At 44.2% G+C, this 24,651-nt stretch overlaps 1 protein-coding gene across 1 annotated transcript in view; it reads left to right on the top strand.

Annotated features, from left to right (window-relative positions):
* Nucleotides 1–24,651, top strand: part of LOC126199424 (uncharacterized) — a gene marked incomplete at its 5' end in the record, with an annotated part of 737,054 nt that overhangs the window by 371,136 nt on the left and 341,267 nt on the right. The window contains 2 exons of the mRNA XM_049936342.1: nucleotides 1,261–1,326; nucleotides 9,990–10,061. Of these exons, the coding sequence (XP_049792299.1) occupies nucleotides 1,261–1,326; nucleotides 9,990–10,061 (138 nt within the window). The remainder of the gene's footprint in view (nucleotides 1–1,260; nucleotides 1,327–9,989; nucleotides 10,062–24,651) is intronic.

The following is a 24,651-nucleotide window of genomic DNA, read 5'->3' on the forward strand; positions in this document are numbered from 1 at the left end:
AACAAGTAATGTAATATCACCCCAGTTGGATGAAATGGGAAACTTCCTTAAATCACTTAAACCATATAAAGAAACATTTTGCTTCCTGTTCTGTAGATATGACTTACACCACTCGTATGCTGTTCCATTTATACCATAGAATTGTAATTCCTGTAACATAATGTCATTTTTCACACAATCACTCGCTTTGGATAAGTCACAGGAAATTCCTACTGGTGACATTTTACTATTAAAAGACTCTATTATGTTGGCAGTGAAATTGTATATTGCTGTTTCAGTAGAGCACCAATTTTGAAATCCAGACTGATTTATTAAGTATGCCTTTACCGTTGTGATTTCTAACCACTCTTGAGGACATTACTTTCTCGAAGATTTTTGAAAATGCTGTAAGCAAGGATACTGGCCGGTAATTATTGACATCTGTGGCGTCCCCTTTTTTGTAGAGAGGCTGGACTATGGCATATTTTAACCTATCTGGGGAAATACCTTGAGTTAGAGCTGCATTACAGATGGACTCAGAACATCAGCTGTAACTGCTCCACATTGTTTTAATATCTTGTTAGAGATAGGTTTCCCGCGGCATCGAATATAGGGCCATTTTTAAGACGGGCGGGAATTTTATATCAAACACTGGACATTTTTGTATTAATTTCGAGTATAAGACACACATGAATTCTGGAGCCAATTTTTCGAAGAAAAAAGTGCGTCTTATAGTCCGTAAAATATCGTAAGTTAAAACAGTTCAGAAGTGCAGAACGCACAATCCAGATAATACATCGTGAGAAATGAAAATTTGTGCTAGGCAAACGGCTGCCCAAGCCACTCTGTCCCCAGATTCGTTTTACCAGTGATGCTACTCCCACACGCGCCACCGGAGGGCCTTTGGTTGTACTGTACGGAAACAACGGGTGGGAACATCAGTGACAACGAATAAGTCGGGTCTGGGAGCGTGCTGAGATGGTCTAATGGTTAAGGCCGCTACTCGGTAAGCAGGGCGGTCTCCCACAACTTTTTATTTGTCACGACAGATTCACATCCGTGCTTACCTTGCTTCCCGTCTACTGCGTATGGTAAGACGCTGTTATGGTGGTGTCAGAAGTAAAGTACGTTAAACCGCAAAGAGAAGAATTATTCGGCTTCGGATTATCATGAGTAATTATCAGTTAGGATTCAGTAGTTTTCACGGAGCTATAAAACGACATCAACATCAGTGACACTGTTTGAAGTAAGGGTTAAAAATGTTGTTTCTGTTTCTTTCAGGACAGCGAGACAAAAAGAAACCTTTGCTGGAAGAGAACGGCTTCACCCCTGCAGATACGAGCTACAGTAGGTTATCGTGTGATTTTTTTAAATAACTAACAGGACTAACTCTTACTTTGTTTGTGCTCCTCTAACAGACAATAACTGGACGCACTTGCTAATCTTGTATCTCATATCTCCGTAGTTTTTCGGTAATATTAGCGCACGTTCTGTGACATCAGCCTGTAGTGGAATTTCTGGAGCTTACGTTCTGTAGAAATTGATCTTCAAGAGGGAAACATAGAGTTCACACAAACCTTATACCGTACATTAGGTACATGAGAGTATACAAGTGATCAGGATTACAGACTGACGCCGCATTCCTTGACTTCTTGGAGACGTTCGAAACAGTTCCTCGCTGTTGCCCAATGAAACACGTAAGAGCCTTCTGAATATAACTCCAGATTTGTGACTGGGTTGAAGACTTACTAGCAAATAAAACACAACATGTTGTTCACAACTAAAGGAAATCTTCGAACATAAAGTATGTTCGGGCGTATAGCAAACTTGTGCTATGCAATATTCAATCAGTACTTGCAGGAACATAGACATATTGAAAACTTAAACACACAGTATTAATATTCCACAGTATTATGTATTTTACAGTTCGTTATGAACTGGCTTTCGGCAGATGCCGGAGGATGCCCAAGAAAGCCGAAAGCCGGTTCATAATGAACTATAAAATAAATATTATCGTGGATCATCAACACTGTTTTGTATACACTGAAGAGCCAAAGAAACTGATATACCTGCCTAATATCCTGTAGCGCTTCCGCGAAAACGCGGAAGTGCCGCAACACGACGCGTTATAGACTCGACTAATGTCTGACGTAGTGCTGGAGAGAATTGACGTCATGAATCATGCAGGGCTCTCCATGAATCCGTAAGAATACGAGGGGCTGGAGATCTCTTCTGAACAGCAGTTTGCAAGGCATCCCAGCTATGCTCAATAATGTTCATGTCTGGGGAGTCTGGTAGCCAGCGGAAGTGTTTAAAAGCAGAAGAGTGTTCCTGGAGCCACTCTTAGCAATTCTGGACGTGTAGGGTGTCGCATTGTCCTGCTGGAATTGCCCAAGTCCGTCGGAATGAATGAAGGATGTGAATGGATGACTGAGATCAGACAGGATGCTGACGTACGTGCCACCTGTCGGTCATATACAGACGTATCAGGGGTCTCATATCACTCTCAGCTGCACACGCCCCACACCATTACATAGCCTCCACCAGCTTGAACAGTCCCCAGCTGACATGCAGGGTCCATGGTTTCATGAGGTTGTCCCCACATCCGTACTCGTCCATCCGCTGATACAATTTGAAACGAGACTCATCCGACCAGGCAACGTGTTTCCAGTCCAATGTCGGTGTTGACGGGCCCAGGCGAGGCGTAAAGCTTTGTGTCGTACAGTCATCAAGGCACACGAGTGGGCCTTCGGCTCCGAAAGCCCTTATCGATCATGTTTCGTTGAGTGGTTCGCACGCTGACACTTGCTGATGGCCCAGCATTTGTAGCAATATGCGGAAGGATTGCATTTCTGTCACGTTGATCTATCCTCTTCAATCGTCGTTGGTCCCGTTCTTGCATGACCTTTCCCCAACCGCAGCGATGTCGGAGATTTGATGTTGTACCGGATTGCTGATATTCACGGTACACTCGTGAAATGGTCGTACGGGATGCTGCTTCGGAGATGCTGTGTCCCATCGCTCGCGCACCGACTGTAACACCACTTTCAAACTGATTTAGATTTTGATAACCTGCGATTGTTGCAGCAGTAAACCATCTAACAACTGCGCCAGACACTTGTCTTGTGTAGGCGTTGCCGACCGCCCTTGGCGCTTCAGTGTTTATCCGTATTTCCTTTGTGTCTGTGTATTTAAATTATTCACATTCGTTATAAATAAACGGAGACTCGTTAATGTTTTATTGCGCGATTGCCAAACAACCACTGAAAATAGTACCATTCACGAAATGCCTGGGTGTGTGCGAACGGAAGCCAGGAGAAAGCTTGCAGAACTGTCGATCGACCGATACTTTCTATACTGGTCAGAATGGGATCTTACCACGTAAGATTAATAGGGGAATTGCAATAGAACCAAAAAAGAGCACCACATTTTGTGACAGGTTAATTCATTAAGAGACAAAGCGTCACATAGTTTTTCGTCCAACTCAAATGGTAAAAGAGAGGTGGTCTGTATTGCCGTCTAGTTTTCCTGTTACAATTACGAGGGCGTATCTTCCTAAAAGAGTCAGTCACTATACTCGTATGGCGTCAATAGCCTAAAAGTATCACCGCAGATATTGCGAAAATGGAAAGTGTTGTTGATGTGTCGTTTTCACAGGACGGATTGATAGTCAGGGGCTTGCATTGTTAGCCAATAAACAGAATGTAATAATGCTTAGTAAGTGTATTTTTGTGCAAACATAAACTTTCTTAAATGGAACAACGCCTATTGATATTAACAGTCAAAAATTAAGGTAAATTAGAAAGTCTGTAATGTTTGTTGCAGGATTATAGTGCGATTCGTTTACGAGATATCGTATTTTGAAAAGTTTCCACACCGACAGTTATTTGTGCCATTCAACCTGGTTAGTTGCTTGACACGATATTATGCTTGCTTACAGTATGCTTGTGTCTTCCGTAAGTGCACTGCGACTTGTTTGTCACTTAGTGTGTGAAAACTCCAAGCAAAAGGTCGTGAGCGGATAATCGTATTTATCAATGCAGAAAAAGCCGAAATGCTCATGGTGTCTCGAGAATGTAGAAAGGATGCAGTTCTTTCTTGTAGAGTGTGTGCGCCAAGATACCCCAATAGAGATCAACCATGTCGGCAGTTATTCATCAACTTCAGCCAGTTACGTGAAAGTCGTACTGTAACCCCTAGACAGTGGAACAGAAGTAAACAAGTGACGAGAGAAGAGGGGGAAAATAATGTTCTTGCTGCTGTTGTTGATCTGCACGTTAGCTCCCGAGCAATCGCACGAGGAAGTGGCATGAGTCAGGCAGGTGTCCCACGCATTCCCCATTGATATGGATTCCATGCCTGTCACACTTATTTCCGTCAAGAGCTCCATGGAAATGATTATGGGAATCGTGTTAACTTCTGTACATGGGCATTAAGACAGGCTACTCCAGATGTACCATGTATCTTGTCTTTTTGATAAGACCGCATTTACCAGTCATGACCACGTCAACCGCCGAAAGCTGCACTGTTGGTCTCTTGACAGTCCCCGTTGGTTTCGTCAGGTGGAACGTCAGCGTCGTTGGGGTGTATGTGTATGGTGTGGGATAGTGAACCATCAGCTCATAGGCCTGTTTTTCATAGACGGAACACTGAACGCACACAAGTATCGCAGCCTACTAACGGACCATCTTCCACAGATGCTAGAAGACCTTCTGCAGACTAGGAGGAACCTGTGGTACCAACATGATGGCTGTCCAGCCCATAGTGCACGTAGCACTACAGCGTGCCTACACGAATTCTTTCTAAATCGTTGGATTGCACACAGAGGATTTTTACCCTGACCGGAATCTTCCGCGGATTTGACGTCTGTAGACTTTTTTTCTGTAGGGAAAACTGAAAGACGTCGTCTAGAAGAACATACCAAATACACCCGATGATATAGAATGAAATACTCTCTGATGTCTCTGCAGAAATGTTGTCACATGTGCACCAGTCTTTCCACCCTAGACTGGGAGCGCGTGCCGTCGCTGCCGGTGGTCATGTTGAACACAACTTGTGATGGTCAGTTGTCTCGTTACTGGTCACGATCCACATGACTAGTGTATGCACTTGTTTTGTACTTTGTGTGCTACCACAGGTATTGTGCAAGTGTCGGTGTGGGGACTCCTCAAAATAGCCGCACGGGGTAGCCGCGCCGTCTAGGGCGCATTGTTACGGCCCGCGCGGCTCCCCACGTCGGAGGTTCGAGTCCTCAAAAAAAGAAGAAGAAGGCTATGGGACTTAACATCTGAGGTCATCAGTCCCCTAGACTTAAAACTACTGAAACCAAACTAACCTAAGGACATCACACACATCCATACCCGAGGCAGGATTCGAACCTGCGACGGTAGCAGCAGCGCAGTTCCGGACTGAAGTGCCTAGAACCGCTCGGCCATAGCAGCCGGCGTTTGAGTCCTCCCTCCGGCATGGGTGTACGTGTTGTCCTTAGTCTTAGTTTAAGTTAGATTAAGTGGTGCGTGAGCTTAGGGACCGATGACCTCAGCAGTTCGGTCCCGTAAGACCTTACCACAAATTTCCAACTTTCCCCAAAATACGATATCTCACAACGACCTCGCACTAGAATCCTACAGGAAACACAACTGACATTCTAATTTACTATACTTTTAGTATGGTAATGTTCCTTTTAAAAAGCGTGTGTTTGCACAAAAAATACACTTTTATGTATTATTACAATCCGTTTATTGACTAACATTATGGCCCCTGACTACCAATCCATTCTGTAGAAACACCACATCAATAGCACTTCCCTTTCCGCAGCATTTTCGGTACACTTTTTAGGTGGTTCACCATGTATACGCAAACCTTTTTCGTGAATAAGTCTGTCTAGTAGTTTCTTTGATTAGCCTTCGCATACAGGCAGAAAAAAGCGGCCGTGGCCTTTACTTGATATGTATAGACACTAGAACGAGAAATGTCTTACAGCATCAATCGCCATTACATCGTTCAGCTTTCGTGAGGCAAAGCAAGTAGTGAAGTACTCAACCCTAAAAATAATTTATAACATGCCCAGTGATGTGAATAATCTAACAAATGTAGAATTAACCTCTAACGCAAGCTGCAAGAATATCTAGTTCCAATTGTTTTTTCTCCATAGAAGAATGTATGAATGTGTATGACATTATATATATAAAGCTCATTCTGGAAGACATTTGAATATTCAGCATGTCAGCATGTTGACACATGCTTCAATGGGAACGAATACTATAACTGTACACTGACACACCACTATGATATATGGAAATTACTGTATAGTATATGCAAATACCTAATTAACTAACTATCTAACGAAAAATGTAGAATGTGCGGTCAGCGTGTTGGATATCTGGTGGTGGGAGATGTATTCATGTGGGACACAGTGGAACTTCTTTATTATATTTTTACTTAAACTGAAAGAACTGAGAACTTCTTAATATATTTAATTCTGAAACTGCTGAGTGAAATTGAACGTACTGTCACCTTGCTTGTCTTTATCATTTCACATCTGAGCTGCAGAATTATTCCTGACAAACACAGCTCAAAGTTATTCTATTCATTTATGACCCACAATATACAACGATGCGCAATCTGACTGCTCAAATAATTAACGCGAAGGAATGGCCCTGAATTACAAGAAATCCTAACAATAACCCAAGCATTTCATAAGTCACTTACCTCCCAGAAAATCTTCATTACACGAACTACAGCGATAAAGCAAACACGAATACAGCCAGCTAGATAAAAGATTCAAACTACTGTAGGCTCTAACAACTAACAGGCATGTGGTTAGCAAAGGAAAGATTTTGTTGCAAAGCAAACAATGTATTTAGCAAATGTTACCTTAATAATGTGACATCCAGTTCAAAAAATATATATAATCGTCCCTGACATCCAGTTCCAACAACATTATATAATCATCAATAATATTACACTTAAATCTCCATTACGGACACACGTCCAGGCCGTCCGCTCGCGCTAACACTTCAGACCTCTAACCTCCATCACTGCTGGTCATTCACCTCCAACTGCGAGTCCGACCAGCCACAGAGAGTCCCTTACAGAGGGCGCACAGAGCTGTCAGTTATAAATGCAGTCTATCGCGCTGCCAAAATACGGACACATAAACAGGCTACTTACAACAGGAGTCTTCTCGTAACACTAGTTGCGACAGAGCCGCTGCAATTTTTCCTCAGTGATCTAGGAATATACACTACTGGCCATTAAAATTGCTACACCAAGAAGAAATGCAGATGAATGGGTATTCATTGGACAGATATATTATACTAGAACTGACATGTGATTACATTTTCACGCAATTTGGGTGCATAGAGCCTGAGAAATCAGAATCCAGAACAACCATCTCTGCCCGTAATAACGGCCTTGATACGCCTTGGCGTTGAGTCAGAGCTCGGATGGCGTGTACAGGCACAGCTGCCCATGCAGCTTCAACACGATACCACAGTTCATCAAGAGTAGTGACTGGCTTATTGTGACGAGCCACTTGCTCGGCCACCATTGATCAGACGTTTTCAATTGGTGAGAGATCTGGAGAATGTGCCGGCCAGGTCAGCAGTAGAACATTTTCTGTATTCAGAAAGGCCTGTACAGGACCTGCAACATGCTGTCGTGCGTTATCCTGCTGAAATGTAGGGTTTCGCAGGGATGGAATGAAGGGTAGAGCCACGGGTCGTAACACATCTGAAATGTAACGTCCACTGTTCAAAGTGCCGTCAATGCGAGCAAGAGGTGACCGAGACGTGTAACCAGAGGCATCCCATATCATCACGCTGGGTGATACGCCACTATGGCCATGACGAATACACGCTTCCAATGTGCGTTCACCGCGATGTCGCCAAACACGGATGCGACGATCACGATGCTGTAAACAGAACCTGGATTCATCCGAAAAAATGACGTTTTGCCATTCGTGCACCCAGGTTCGTCGTTGAGTACACCATCGCAGGCGATCCTGTCCGTGATGCAGCGTCAAGAGTAACCGCAGCCATGGTCTCCGAGCTGATAGTCCCTGGTGCTGCAAACGTAGTCGAACTGTTCGTGCAGATGGTTGTTGTCTTGCAAACGTCCCCATCTGTTGGCTCAGGGATCGAGACGCGGCTGCACGATCCGTTACAGCCATGCGGATAAGATGCCTGTCATCTCGACTGCTAGTGATACGAGGCCGTTGGGATCCAGCACGGCGTTCCGTATTACCCTCCTGAACCCACCGATTCCATATTCTGCTAACAGTCATTGGATCTTGACCAACGCGAGCAGCAATGTCAAGATACGATAAACCGCAATCGCGATAGGGTACAATCCGACCTTTCTCAAAGTCGGAAACGTGATGGTACGCATTTCTCCTCCTTACACGAGGCATCAGAACAACGTTTCACCAGGTCAACTGCTGTTTGTATATGAGAAATCGGTTGGAAACTTTCCTCATGTCAGCACGTTGTATGTGTCGCCACCGGCGCCAACCTTGTGTGAATGCTCTGAAAAGCTAATCATTTGCATATCGCAGCATCTTCTTCCTGTCGGTTAAATTTCGCGTCTGTAGGACGTTGCGTAGCAATTTTAATGGCCAGTAGTGTATTTATATATTTTCCCCAGTTACGGATAAAAAGAAATGTATATAGGTTATTAATTTCAGTCCGTAATGGCCGTCTCCCGACCTGAGTGCATGCTATTTGCTTATCATATCGAGTCGGGATATGTAAAAACGCTACTCTCACAATAATGATGCAAATAAACTTCGTCGTATACACTTAAAATATAGGTACCTCATGTACAGTTGTAATAGACATGCTAACTGTATAAAGAAACTTACTGACTAACAAATTTCTTCATCGAGTTAGCAACTCTGCATGTAGTACTTGACGAAGCTTATTTAGATCATTGTTGTGACTGTACCGTTATTACAAATGCGTGTGTGAATTCCTAAGGGACCAACTGCTGAGGTCCCTAGACTTACACACTACTTTAATTTATGCTAAGAACAACACACACACCCATGCCCCAGGGAGGACACGAAACTGCGGCGGGAGGGGCTGCGCAGTTCGTGACACGACGCCTCCAATCGCGCGGCCCGTTCTTACATATGCCGCAACAATAGGACTAGCAAATTGTGTCTAGTCAGGTTTGAAGTTGGCCACTACGGGATGAAATTAATATCCTGGTATACATAAAGAAATTGTTGTCCATAACTGGAGCAAAAAAAAAAGATTTTCAAATGGTTCCAATGGCTCTGAGCACTATGGGACTTAAGGTCCGAGGTGATCAGTCCCCATACTTAGAACTACTTAAATCTAACTAACCTAAGAATTCGAACCTGCGACCGTAATAGCAGTGTGGTACTGGACTGAAACGCCAAGAAGTGCTCGGTCATAGCGGCCGGAAACGTGGTGATATTAAACTGTAGGTCACGATCTCACTTTCTTCGGCAGTCCAATATCGATGACCGAGTGAGATGGCGCAATGGTTAGCACACTGGACTCGTATTCGGGAGGATAATGGTTCAAACCCACGCCCGCCATCCTGATTTACGTTTTCTATGATTTCCCTAAACCGCTTAAGGCTAATGCCGGGATGGTTCCTTTGACAGGGCTCGGCCTACTTCCTTCCCGATCCTTCCCTGTAACGATGGGACAGATAACTTCGCTGTTTTGGCCCCTGCCCCCAAATCAACCAACCAATCCACTGTCGAGACTGCAGTACGTTCGTGACTCATGTCTGATCGAGTTAACCTGCCTTAGTAAGGCTTAGCATACTCATTAGACCATCTCGTGGCCTTACAGCAGTATTTTGGATTACTAAAAGAAAATATTTCTGCTTAGATCTAATAGAGCAGTCGCACTTGCTGCTAGTCTCTCACACTCAACTTCAGCATTCTGTAGCCGTATATCCGGAAGTCCACATTTTGTCTGCCGACACTCTGCTCTGCGAAAATGTTAAAGACATTACTTCTGTTTTTACAGGACAGCGAGACAACAAGAAACCTGTGATAGAAGAGAACGGCTTCACCCCTGCAGACACAAGCACAAGCTACAGTAGGTGACACTGTGAATGTTTTGTGACTAACTCGACTAACGACTTTATTGTTGCTATTCTAACACAGAATAACAGCGCTACATTTGTATGTCCTTTTGTAAATAATAGCGTACGTCGCGTACCGCAATATACAAATAAGTTTTCTTCGTTGACCGGCAAAAACACGTGGCACTGAAATATGTGCTACATTGTGCCAATAATGTACTTCTACACGCTCCCTGGAGAACATCGGAGAAAATTTGACTTAAAGAGGGAGAGATAGTCTGAAATAGGTATGCGAGTACGTGCTGCACGCCAACCCTCGTGTTCATTTAGACGACGTGTTCTAAATAGTGTAGTCCACTTTCCTAGTTCTGTTGTGATGAACATGTCCTTGGAGATCATGATTTGCACGTGATTCCGTTTACAAGCTGCACTTTACGTGTCTCAACCGTACATTAACATCTTTGATAACGTTTCCTGGATGTACTATGTCGTTAAAGTCCGCCCGCGTAATCCTCTTTCAGAAATTTATTTCAGTTCGTAATCAAGTGAAAAGTTTGCAAGAGATATCATGTGTAACTCATGAGTCGGAAATGCCAAACAAATAAGTAATTACTAAACTGAACAACTGGGCGACATCTGTCAAAACCTCAGTGGGACAAAGCTAGGACTTTGAAATAAGATACATAGTACTCTGTTCTGTTAGTGCGCGAATGGCGTTCCATGGCCTACATGTCTCTAATTACCGTCCTTTGATCACTTTTAGTAATTTTATTGTGTTTGCTTTTTTCTATCAGCCTGAATAACACCATCAGAGACCCGTATTTAGCCTTTGTATTTCTTTCTTGCACTCGAGAGCCGACGTAGTTGTAAATCTAAATGTTGTCCTTATTGCGATAATGGTCGAACGTATTCGCCTCGGACAGTATATTCACATTAGTTGCGGCGGTGCATTGTCCACTGTCCCTCCCTAACCGCAAATATATCAGTGGTCATGCGTTACGATGCCTCTTTGTCCACAAACAGGCCATAATTAATTTTAGTTATTTATTATCTCATTCCGCTGTTATAAAGCGTGTATCTTTGAAAGATAGAGTAAGTGAGAAAAAAAGAAAGAAGAAAACGGGCTCAGTTTCAGTATCTTATTAGAAGATAGTTGAATGCCGGCCGGAGTGGCCGAGCGGTTTTAGGCGCTACAGTCTGGAGCCGCGCGACCGCTACGTTCGCAGGTTCGAATCTTGCCTCGGGCATGGATGTGTGTGTTGTCCTTAGGTTAATTAGGTTTAAGTAGTTCTAAGTTCTAGGGGACTGATGACCACAGCAGTTAAGTCCCATAGTGCTCAGAGCCATTTGAACCAAGATAGTTGAATAACACTACTACTATTACATGTCATACAACATGCCACAGGTGAACGCCGTACTACAGTTTAAGATAGAAACATGTCAAAGGCTCACGGTAGGTCACTGTGGTTCATTCAACTGGAGCAGATAGATTGAGTGTCAAAATTGCTTGTAAGAACAAAACAAATATATAGTGCCAGACCAAAGAATGTATTTGTCAAAGATATTCCAAGTTACAATCAAACACTCGAAACATCGTAACCAGATAATCATGGTTTACAACTGATCATTGTGACAAACATATACAGCATTGAAATTACGTGTTTTTTTTTACTGTATAACCATAAATAAGATTCACATGTGAGTATTATCGGTATGTCAAGCTTCCTAAACAACAGAGGAATTAATTTTTAGATGTATATGGAACATCAAAATGTATTAAATACAAAAACGAAGTGAATGCTTGAAGACTAAATAATGTACGTAAAATACAGAGTATATCATGTCATAATGGCCCAGAGCCAGGGTTTTGTTTACTGTATGTGACAATATCAAAAAAATATGAATAACAAAATAAACAGGTCAAAGCCACCTGAATAAAATTCTTTAATGAGTAATGGGTACAAAGTAACTACACATTATACAAGATCCGTAAATGTGCATGTCAGGACAGTGTTACACCATAATACAAGAGTTGACAATTTTAAAAGCAGAAATTCTAGTTAAGTGTACGACAGACTTAAACAGAGAATCTGGGTAAATGTTTGAATAAAGCAGGACATTATTCATACAAAACTTTCAACAATGCACATACATTAATACTCTTACATTTATGATCTCAAAGAACAATTATTCACTTAAGGAAGTAGCTCTTAAGTTATGCTTCTTAGAGCCGATGTTTGCAGGCCCTTGTTTTTCATGTTTCGGTCCATACTATCCCCTCAGAAAGTTTGTCTGTGGAGTTCCGGTTCACGCTGTATAATGAGAAGAGGGTAGCACTCCGTTTATTAGCAGACCTGCCCTCAGTTTAAAGCGATGATGAGATGCATGTGGCACCTGTTCTACGATTTTGTGCTCTGTCTGACCTTTTACCTTAGCTGTTAGGCAGAAGATTTTAGTATGTGTTTAGAAGATGCTTGGCCGACCCTGTTACTATACCAGGATGAAAAATGCGCCTATAGTAGCAAAAAAAAAAAAAAAAAAAAAAAAAGGCGAATATGTCCGGGGCACAGTTGGGCTTGTACGAGAAGGTAACTAGCTTTCCGACTTATCTGTCAGCTTCGAAGACATTTAAATCAAAAGATCTTGACATATTCGCTTTTATTTACTTGTTAGTTTTCGGTTCAAATGGTTCAAATGGCTCTGAGCACTATGGGACTCAACTGCTGAGGTCATTAGTCCCCTAGAACTTAGAACTAGTTAAACCTAACTAACCTAAGGACATCACAAACATCCATGCCCGAGGCAGGATTCGAACCTGCGACCGTAGCGGTCTTGCGGTTCCAGACTGCAGCGCCTTTAACCGCACGGCCACTTCGGCCGGCGTTAGTTTTCGGACCCATGTCGTTTAACATAATGCACCCTGTCGAGTGGAGTAACATTATACATGATATCATGTCGTATCACATGACACATGACACATGCCATCGTGTCATCCAGCTTGTCATTTGTCATGTCGTGCAATAGGACACAACGTGTCATTAAAGTTTAGGATTCGTGTATCCCGTTCTGGGCTACTTCTTATTATAAATACCCCCCTACTCTCGGATATTTCCTACTGTAGGTGCATCCCACTCTCTAGAAGCACATGAATTTGCGTTTGTCTGGTCTTATACCCGTTATCGTACATGTAATAGCGAGTGTGTCTAAGAGAGCTTGCTGCGCTTCAGAAGTATCATTAACTCGTAATAAAACGCGAATGTGTCAACATTTTTTGATTTAAATGTCTTTGAAGCTGCCAGGCAAGCCGAAAGACTAGTTCCTTTCTCTTACATCCCTAACTCCGCCCAGCACATATTCCACTTTGTACGTTAGGACATTTTTCGTTCTCATTCCCAGGTTTTACTCCACCATAATTTCGACATTAGAGCGCCATAGTTTGGCAACTGACGTAGATTTTTGTTGTCTCGGGAGACGACTGATCCGGTATAGGTTTTGTTCTTGTCTTTTGAGCGGTGTTGCTTGTATCGTGGCGACGGATGAAGCTTTCGTAAAACAACAGAGCCACCTTTAATTGTATGTATTTGTCTGCCTTCTTACGAAATTTCAACCGACTCGTAAAAGTTATAAGGGTAGCGCGTAAAGAAATTGACAGAAAAGTGCTTTTTGCACGCAAAATCCGAAAAAAGCTAGTGTTTTGAAAGCGAGTTTTCAATTTTGTTGTAAGTGCGTCTTTTATTTATTTGATTCAGTTTAAACCGTTTCCGCGCATTCATGTAAGAAGGAATTTTACATGCTACATTTTGCTCGACTTTAAACCATCGTATTTCGACAACGGATAAAGATTATTGGATTAAAAACAACATTTTTGACTTCATCAGGTTTAAAGTCTAGAAGTGGCGCGTTTGAAAACCTTCTCATAAAAACGCGTTTTCTGCATTTCGAATCCAAACGAACCAAGATTTTTCAAAAGGTTAAAACTTCCCCAAGACCAGTGTCCGCTACAGCAGTTGACCAAATTTGAACATCGGTCTTGATCTAGCTCGCAGCTCTTTAAGGGTGATTATTTTTGCACGCTAAATTTCAAAGGTACTCATAGAAACGGTGCCATTAGCTGATCATTAAGATCTTTTGCAAAAAGAATTCATTGGTTTCCACAATTTGCCTGGCACCAGCTCCCGTTCATCGTTAAAAACTTGTTTAATATACTGAAACATAGCTTCAGTAAGACAGGTGTTCGAGTGGCTATAGAAATGGCCGCTGGTCCGGGCTAAACCGAAAACTTTTCACCCCGCGTTCCTAGCTCAAATAGGAACCGAGCACCGAGACTCCCACCCCCATCAAACCACGATTCTGCGCGTGGCTCATATTTGTTACAGTAGTGATCTGCGAACCGTCTTTCCGGATATCCTTCTCCGTGGCTTTTCTCGTCTGATAACAAAACTTTAGTAGTCCGTCTTGAATCAGATTCCACATTTTTGTCGCTAACAGTGACCAGGCGATTTGTGTTAATATGAGGGGAAGTGCGAGAGAGAGGGAATATGGATTAACATAGCTTTTTAGCACATCAGTACTTTATATGTTTTAACCCTATTCATCTCGTCTGGTAGCCACGACGTTGCACGCCCTAAACGAACGGCAACAACAACAACAACTACTACTACTACTACTACTACTACTACCACCATCACTGGTTGCTTAAAAAAAAATTACTTGTATCATCAGAATGAGATTTTCACTCTGCAGCGGAGTGTGCGCTGATATGAAACTTCCTGGCAGATTAAAACTGTGTGCCCGACCGAGACTCGAACTCGGGACCTTTGCCTTTCGCGGGCAAGTGCTCTACCAACTGAGCTACCGAAGCACGACTCACGCCCGGTACCCACAGCTTTACTTCTGCCAGTATCTCGTCTCCTACCTTCCAAACTTTACAGAAGCTCTCCTGCGAACCTGGAGAACTAGCACTCCTGAAAGAAAGGATATAGCGGAGACATGGCTTAGCCACAGCCTGGGGGATGTTTCCAGAATGAGATTTTCACTCTGCAGGAGAGCTTCTGTAAAGTTTGGAAGGTAGGAGACGAGATACTGGCAGAAGTAAAGCTGTGGGTACCGGGCGTGAGTCGTGCTTCGGTAGCTCAGTTAGTAGAGCACTTGCCCGCGAAAGGCAAAGGTCCCGAGTTCGAGTCTCGGTCGGGCACACAGTTTTAATCTGCCAGGAAGTTTCACTTGTATCATCGTTTGTTCCAATGAAATAGAAGAGGTGAAAAATCTATAATTCGATAAACATTGCTAGTAACATTCTGCAGCTTTCCTAGATACAAATAGCATTTTTTCTGGTAATGAGAAAAGATATCGGCACAATATTTTTTATCATGGGTTGCGCTTCGATGTATACTGAAGAGCCAAAGAAACTGGCACACTGTCTAATATCATGTAGAACCACCGCGAGCACGCAGAAGTGCCGCAACACGACGTGACATGGAGACTAATGTGTGAAGCGATGTCACAGGGAACTGATACCATGAATCCTGCAGCGCTGTCACAAATCCGTAAGAGAACGAGGAGGGTGGAGAACTCTCCTGAACAGCACGTTGCAAGGCATCGCAGATATGATCAGTACTGTTCATGAGTGGGGAGTTTAGTGGCCAGTGAAAGTGTTTAAACTCAGAAGAGTGTTCCTGGAGCCACTCTGTAGCAAATCTGGACGTGTGGGGTGTCGCATTGTCCATCTGGAATTGCCGAAGTCCCGCGGAATGCACAACGGACATGAATGGATGCAGGTGATCAGACAGGATGCTTACGCACGTATCACCTGTTATAGTCATATATAGATGCATCAGGGGTCCCAAATCACTCCTACTGTACGCCTACCACACCATTAGAGTGCTTCCACCAGCTTGAACAGGCCCCTTCTGTCATGCAGGGTTCATGGTTTCATGAGGTTGTCTCCATACCCCTACACGTCCATCAGCTCGATGCAATTTGAAACGAGACTCATCCGACCAGACAGCATGTTTCCTGTCATCAACAGTCGAATGTCGGTATTCAAGGGCCCAGGCGAAGCGTAAAGCTTTACTCGTATGTAGTGGAGTCGTCAAGGGTACACGAGTGGGCCTTCGGCTCCGAAAGCCCATATCGATGATGTTTCCGTGAATGGTTCGCACGCTGACACTTATCGATGGCCCAACACTGAAATCTGCAGAAATTTGGGGAAGGGTTGCACTTCTGTCACGTTGAATTCTCTTCATTCGTTGTTGGTCCCGTTCTTGTAGCATCTTTTTCCGGCCGCAACGATGTCGGAGATTTGATGTCTTACCGGATTGCTGATATTCACGGTACACTCGTGAAATAGTCGTACAGAAAAATTCCCACTTCATTGCTACCTCGGAGATGCTGTGTCCGATAGCTCGTGCGCTTACTATAACACCACGTTCAGGCTCAATTAAATCTTGATAACCTGCCGCTGAAGCAGTATTAGCGCCAGACACTTGTCTTATATTGGAGTTGCCGACCGCAGCGCCGCATTGTGCCTGTTTACATATCTCTGTATTTGATTACGCATGCCTATACCATTTTCTTTGGCACTTCAGTGTAAATAGTTTTGTAAACCACGAGTGACTGGCTTTGGGAGAGCAATGCAAGAAAAAAATTTAAATACTATGATAGTACTTCCGCTATTAAAATAATGCCATTTACTTCTGTGAAAACAGCTTCGTGCTACTGCCGTAATTTTTATAAATAATCCATAATTATTTCCCATGGCACACAGGGACAGTATAATTCATACTTTAATGAATTAAATGTCCATGGGCTTTGAAAACCCCGCTTATGTAACTTTCGTTCCGAAACACGTGTACGAAGTAAAAACCGCAAGGCTGACATTCAGCGGACGTATATTCATAAAGTAAACGTTGATAGTGACTTCTTCTTGTTTCCTTTTCTGCTGTGTAATGCGATACGCGCAAGTCAGAGAACTACAAATTATGGAAATTGTCACAGCAAATTAAGTACGCAACCATATATCCTTCCGGTCGTGCTCTTAAATCCTTCTTGGTCAGGGATAAAATATTACGCTGCAATTTATCCGTCTGTGCAGTTTAGTTTGTTGGCTTCTGGAGCCAGCCCTTTGTAGTGTGCACCGCATAACCGCAAAGGTCAGCCAGTGTGTGTGTGTGTGTGTGTGTGTGTGTGTGTGTGTGTGTGTCTATCGTCGCCTGCAAGGGGTTGTGGCCTCACGGAAAATATTTGTACACATTGAAAGGTAAAAAAACAGGAGCATATGGCGTTCTCCTTTGCATAGCGGATGAGCTCTTCGTCGTAATTTATTCGCAACATTTATCCTAGGCAACAGATGAACACCACTTCCTTTATGGGCTCGACATGAATTTGTAGTTTATTCCGCGCTCAGCGTTGCGTCGTCGTTACACAGGACTGCAGTGAATGTAATTAATTTCAACGTTGGTTACCACCAGAGCTGGCGCAGAGAGTATCAAACACTGCTGCGCACATTGTAGCACACAAAGACAGCGTCCTGCTGGGTGCTTGTCGGTGTAATAAACACAAACTGCTGCCTACCGGACCGATCTCCCGACACCGCAGTGTCGCTAAACATTGTCTGGACTGACACTGATTCCGCGTTGATATACTCTCGAATTATTTTCAGCCTAGAGTCAACCAAAAGCAACTGTGACCTGAGCAAGCAAGCGGTCTGTGTGTGTGTGTGTGTGTGAGAGAGAGAGAGAGAGAAAGAGAGAGAGAAACAAAGAAAGACCCTGCGGCACTGCTTCCAATGTAGATAACAAATGGAGCATAGACTTGATACTGGTCTTATCGCAGATTCGGTGTAGAGCCAGATGTGTTGAGGAGTGAAGTCAACTAGGCTTCCGAAAATATGGTTAAAAAGAAAACTAGTGGACATGATGGAATTCCAGCATAATAGTTCATAGTTGTTGGAAAGAATGCAGTGAATGTACTGCATTCAACATGTCCGAAAATATGGAGCACGCAACAGTGACCAGAAGACTGGAAAAGACCAGTATTCATCACGATCCAAAGAAGGGAATTTCTAAAGAATGCCTACATCATCACCGAGCGAGGTGGCGCAGTGGTTAGCACACTGGACTCGCATTCGGGAGGACGACGGTTCAATCCCGTCTCCGGCCATCCTGATTTAGGTTTTCCGTGATTTCCCTAAATCGCTTCAGGCAAATACCGGGATGGTTCCTTTGAAAGGGTACGGCCGATTTCCTTCCCCATCCTTCCCTCACCCGAGCTTGTGCTCCGTCTCTAATGACCTCGTTGTCGACGGGACGTTAAACACTAATCTCCTCCTCCTCCTACTACATCATCGAAAAGTCGCACATATCTCACATGCTAGAAAAGTCATGCTGAAAACCGTACAAAATAAACTTCGCCAGTATGTAGAGCGAGAATTACCCGAAGAACAAGCTGTATTTCGTAAAGAAAGAGAAACCAGAGCTCAAATTGCCAACAATCGGTGGATCATGGGAAAGGCAAGAGAATTCCAGAAAGAGGTGTATCTCTGCTTTGTTGATTATGCCAAAGCCTTTGACTGTGTCGATCCAGTAGTGTATTTCCGTTCCTTCGTTCTTGGACATCCCTGAAGAAAAACGTAAAATACAAATCAAGATGTCAGCAGTTTTACACCTCGAGCCTCCCGGATACGAGTCCAGCGGATTGACCACTGCGCTACCCAGCCCAGCCCAGCCCAGCCCGGCGCCACAGATTTTGAGAGGCGGCGGAGTGAGACGCGAGGTTGTTGGGTTGGGGAAGCGGCCGGTCTCGGCGAGACGCTGCTGTTCTCGATTGGCCTCCTCCGAGCAGAGGTCGATTGGCAAAGCGCGCGAGCAGCCGGTGCGCTTGTTTGCGCGCCGCACAATCGATACAGCTGTTATTCCAGGAGGCGACCGCCCCGATCGGGCAGCGGCCTGTTGACCGTCGCCTCCGTCTCAGATACGTGCCCGGCCCGCGCCGCTTTCCTGCCACTCCTACGACGTGTCGTCGCAGAAAACCGAGGCATCCGCAACCACTCGACGTTACCGCTGTCTGGTAGACTTCCCTTTTCGGAAGCTTCAATATGAGGACACTCCGTGAAGAAAGCTACACATAAAGGATTACTCAGCTGCACCTACCGATATTGTTTTATGCAACCCGCACTACGTCTGTATCAGGAACGGTATCCAAACAGGCGACGGCCACGTAATCGATATAAGAGTTTTTGTTGACTGTTTGCAAACTGAATCACACTGTAGAAAGTACAGGTGAGGACTGACCATGAGTTACTCGGTATTTTTGAAGCAGGATGTACCTTACGTCTGCCATACTAATCCAAGTTTTTCTAATCTTTCTCTGTGTACTTGTCTACAGTAACCGTATTCCGTTTATAGTCTTAATTTGTGTGGCGATAGTGTCCGTAGTTGCTTTATAATTCTTGAGGGTATTTTTGTTCTGCCGTTGCAACTACAAAAAAAAATGGCTCCGAGCACTATGGGACTCAACTTCTGAGCTCATTAGTCCCCTAGAACTTAGAACTAGTTAAACCTAACTAACCTAAGGACATCACACACATCCATGCCCGAGGCAGGATTCGAACCTGCGACCGTAGCGGTCTCGCGGTTCCAGACTGCAGCGCCTAGAACCGCACGGCCACTTCGGCCGGGCCGGCCGAAGTGGCCGCGCGGTTCTGGCGCTGCAGTCTGGAACCGCGAGACCGCTACGGTCGCAGGTTCGAATCCTGCCTCGGGCATGGATGTGTGTGATGTCCTTAGGTTAGTTAGGTTTAACTAGTTCTTAGTTCTAGGGGACTAATGACCTGAGCAGTTGAGTCCCATAGTGCTCAGAGCCATTTGAACCATTTGAACTTCGGCCGGCGCAACTACAAAAATGCGTGATTTCTTCACCAAACGCGTTTCGCTTTATTGAGGTAAAGCATCAGTAGTAGTCTGTAATTAAGTTATTTACATTTTTGTTTTGTTTCAGATCGAAAAATAGTTCGTTAAGAATAGGTTGATTTGTACTTACGGTGATTTTTCGCCTGATTTCTTGCTTACATCGGGAAATGCCGTCTGCAGAAACACAGAAAAACAAAGATGTGCTAGAACTGAACCAATAAAGATAAATCGTACTAAGAGCTCGCCTTTCTCAATCTCATAGTTAATTAAACGCGAGCAAGCAATGCAGCGACAACATTACCTGAATATATCCACACTTTTCAAATCAATCTTTACTAAATCATGTTTCGAAAAATCAACATCCTCTGCATTTGCTTCTCTGTCTTCTGCCAGTTATTTGCAGGCAGCTCAGTAGTGCGGCCAACACTCTGCTGCAGCACGTACGTCTCACTGAAGCTACACTGTCAGCGGCAATGCTACCGATGTCCAAATATCAGATTGCTCGTACTCAGAACCTCACTGGCCTAACATACCGGCTATTGAAGACTTCTGTTTGAAAAATATCCATTGTACTAATAAGAAGTATGAGAGATCGAATAAAAAGAGAACTCACATCACTTTTATTGAATACGAATGAACTAGGAAGCTTACAACGTTTGATGTTATTTTACACATTCGATTCGTTAAAGAACCGCGAGTAAACGTGTGTGGGGGAGGGGCGGGGCGAGGGGGGACAAATCGGTTGGACGAGGCATTTGTAAGCTACCTCTGTCGTTCACGAATTACGCTTCCTTTGCGTTCTGACAGTTAGTGTGTCCGGCACATACCTTTCCTACAACTACATTTATACAGTTATTCCACGTCAAATAACTTCGAGCGCATACCACCAGATAGAAGAACTTTCTCAATGAGTAATCGCAATCGGTGTGTTCGACCAAGAGTGGGTCCTTCCGCAAATTCACACGGTGTACACTACATCTCAAAAACACATGAAACTCTGCTGCGGGCAAATGTGTCGGTATAAGAAAGGCCTTTCTGGGCTCAGTTTTCTGTCTCAGAGTATTTTATTTGTTTCAGTGCCATGTCTGTATTACTCTCAGCACGTTAAACCTAAAAAGAATATATTTCTGGCAACAGGGATGTTAACCTTCCTTATGCTTCCACCGCTACATCGAAGAGTTTCAGCAGAGCTTCGCAGCCAACGACCGGCATTGAGAACACTTGTCACGTCCTCTCTTTCAATGAGACATTGCGCAAAAGTTTCAAACTGAATACAGCAAGGCATCCTCGTAACAAAAATATCTTTCACCACCAAGATTAGAAGCGATTAGCACCACCTCATTTACGGAGATTGACGAATAGAGGTAATAATGAAAGATTTCTGGTCCACCACAGCCGTCTTACATCCACGCTCGACACTTCCCATCAATTCATGTACAACGTGGGTAAAATAGAAGTTGCCCGGAACTGATTAATGCACATTTAAGTTAGGTAACCCACCTTCGACACATGGCACATGATGTAATATGGATTGCCTATCTTAAAGTGCACAAAGTATTTCTGAGCTAGTCTTATTTTGCCCACCCTGTTCAACAGAGCTTTGTTTACCGGATGTTTTTTCGCTCTGGTCGTCCGCTGTGGCTGAGCGGTTCTAGACGCTTCAGTCTGGAACCGCGTGACCGCTACGGTCGCAGGTTCGAATCCTGCCTCGGGCATGGATGTGTGTGATATCCTTAGGTTAGTTAGGTTTAAGTAGTTCTAAGGGACTGATGACCTCAGATGTTAAGTCCCATAGTGCTGAGAGCCATTTTTTATTCTCTCTCTCCACATATCTATGCACCTCTCGGATTTTTCCGCAAAGTGAGGTAACAAATTAAGCCCTCACTAAAAGGCGCGAATATTGCTCTATCCTGCTTATCACACAGTCTGAGAGAAAAATAAAAAACTACACACCACCAAGGAATTATCCGAATAGAACGGAAATCAGTAGATATGATGTATATGGACAAACAAATGCGTACAGTTTCAGATAAACTGGATGATTTATTTAAGACAAAGTACAGTTCCAAAAACATTGGATAATTTATTCTAGAGAAAGAGCGTTACAAATTAAGCAAGTCAATAACGCGTTGGTCCACCTATGGCCCTTATACAAGCAGTTATTCCGCTTGGCACCAATGAATAGTTGTTGGTTGCCCTCCTGAGATATACCGTGCCAAATTCTGTCCAATTGCCGCGTTAAGATTGTCAAAATCCCGAGCTGGTTGGAGGGTCCTGTCCATATTATTCCAAACGTTCTCAATTGAGGAGAGATCTTGCGGGCAAAGATAGGGTTTGACATGCACGAAGACAAGCCGTAGAAACTCTCGCCGTGTGCGGACGGGCATTATCTTGCTGAAATGTAAGCCCAGGATGCCTTTCTATGAAGGGCAACAAAACGGGACGTAGATTATTGTCGACGTACCGCTGTGCTGGAAAGGTGCCGCGGATGACATCCAAAGACGACCTGCTGTGAAAAGAAATGCCACCCCAGGCCTACCACCGTCTGGGTCGTCTCTGGACCCGTCTTGCTGGTCATCGAGGCTCACTTCGAAGTGGGACTCATAAATGAAGACAATTCTGCTCCAGCCAATGAAATTCTAGGCCGAAGACTTGTTCGAATGTGCCGCGGACAGCAGTGGGCTGCCAAACTGACTGCCTCCCGCCGTACAGCCTGGACAACTAGGAGGGATGGTCCAGGGAGCCATCTCTTTTCATAGCGGTATCCCTTTGGCTGTCATTTGCCGCACCCTTATAGCACAGTGATATGTCGACGATATTCTACGCCCCGTTTTGTTTCCCTTCATGACAAGCCATCCTGGGCTTACACTTCAGCAAGATAACGCCCGTCCGCACACGGCGGGAGTTCTGTTGCTTGTCTCCGTGCTAACCAAATCCTACTGTGGCCAGCAAGGTCGCCGCATCTCCGCCCAACGGAGAATGTATGGAGCATTATGGGCAGGGGCTTTCAACTATCGGGGGATCTAGCGCGTATTTTGGACAAAATTTGGCACGATGTCCCCTCAGTAGGACATCCAATAACGCTATACATCAACGCCAAACGGAATAACTACTTGCTTTAGGCCAGAGATGGACCAACGCGTTATTGACCTACTCAGTTTGTGACGCTCTTTCTCCTGAATAAGTAATCCAATTTCTCCGAAATTGTAATCATTTGTTTGGCTGTACATGCACGTCACATCTACCGATTTCCGCACCTTTCGGATAATTCCTTCGTAGTGTGTCGCCACGTTTTTTTGTGCTTATTGTGTATTTGTGGTGGAATCAAAGTACCGGATGATCAAAAAGTCAGTATAAATTTGAAAATTGAATAAATCACGGAATAATGTAGATAGAGAGGTACAAATTGACACACATGCTTGCAATGACATGGGGTTTTATTAGAACCAAAAAATACAAAAGTTCAAAAAATGTCCGACAGATGGCGCTTCATCTGATCAGAATAGCAATAATTAGTATAACAAAGTAAGACAAAGCATAGATGATGTTCTTTACAAGAAATGCTCAGTATGTCCTCCATCATTACTCAACAATAGCTGTAGTCGAGGAATACTGTTGTGACCAGCACTGTAAAGCATGTCCGGAGTTATGGTGAGGCATTGGCGTCGGATGTTGTCTTCAGCATCCCTAGAGATGTCGGTCGATCACGATACACTTACGACTTCAGGTAACCCCAAAGCCAATAATCGCACGGACTGAGGTCTGGGGACCTGGGAGGCCAAGCATGACGAAAGTGGCGGCTGAACTCACGATCATCACCAAACGACGCGCGCCAGAGATCTTTCACGCCTATAGCAATATGAGGTGGTTCTAATAAAACCCCATGTCATTCCAAGCATGTGTGTCAATTTTTACCTCTCTATCTACATTATTCCGTGGCTTGTTAAGGCCGGGCCGGCCGAAGTGGCCGTGCGGTTAAAGGCGCTGCAGTCTGCAACCGCAAGACCGCTACGGTCGCAGGTTCGAATCCTGCCTCGGGCATGGATGTTTGTGATGTCCTTAGGTTAGTTAGGTTTAACTAGTTCTAAGTTCTAGGGGACTAATGACCTCAGCAGTTGAGTCCCATAGTGCTCAGAACCATTTGAACCATTTTTTGTTAAGGCCGGCCGTGGTGGCCGTGCGGTTCTAGGCGCTGCAGTCCGGAACCGCGGGACTGCTACGGTCGCAGGTTCGAATCCTGCCTCGGGCATGGATGTGTGTGATATCCGTAGGTTACTTAGGTTTAAGTACTTCTAAGTTCTAGGGGACTGATGACCTAAGATGTTAAGTCCCATAGTGCTCAGAGCCATTTGAACCAATTTTTGGCTTGTTAAGTTTTCAAATTTATACTGACTTTTTGATCACCCAGTAAATTTAGTAGAATCAAGCTGTCTCTGATTCAGCATTAAAGGACCAATTCTCGTTTCCTGCACCTCTCGTTGTCCATCTCTTGTCATCGCGGCTTCTTCGTCTCCATCCGCACTTCTCTCTGCTGCTGTACCTATCGGTCTTTCTGTTAGTGGCGACGGCAGAACATTTTAAGCCCACTAGGCCAATTACGGCGAACGTAAAATCCTCGGCGCTGTTCGAGTAATAAGAATTTCCGGGGCAATCGTGTCGTTTGCTTTAAAGCAGACTACAAGCGGACGTATCAGGT

This window comes from Schistocerca nitens, chromosome 8, assembly GCF_023898315.1.
Source record: "Schistocerca nitens isolate TAMUIC-IGC-003100 chromosome 8, iqSchNite1.1, whole genome shotgun sequence".
Lineage (NCBI taxonomy): Eukaryota > Metazoa > Arthropoda > Insecta > Orthoptera > Acrididae > Schistocerca > Schistocerca nitens.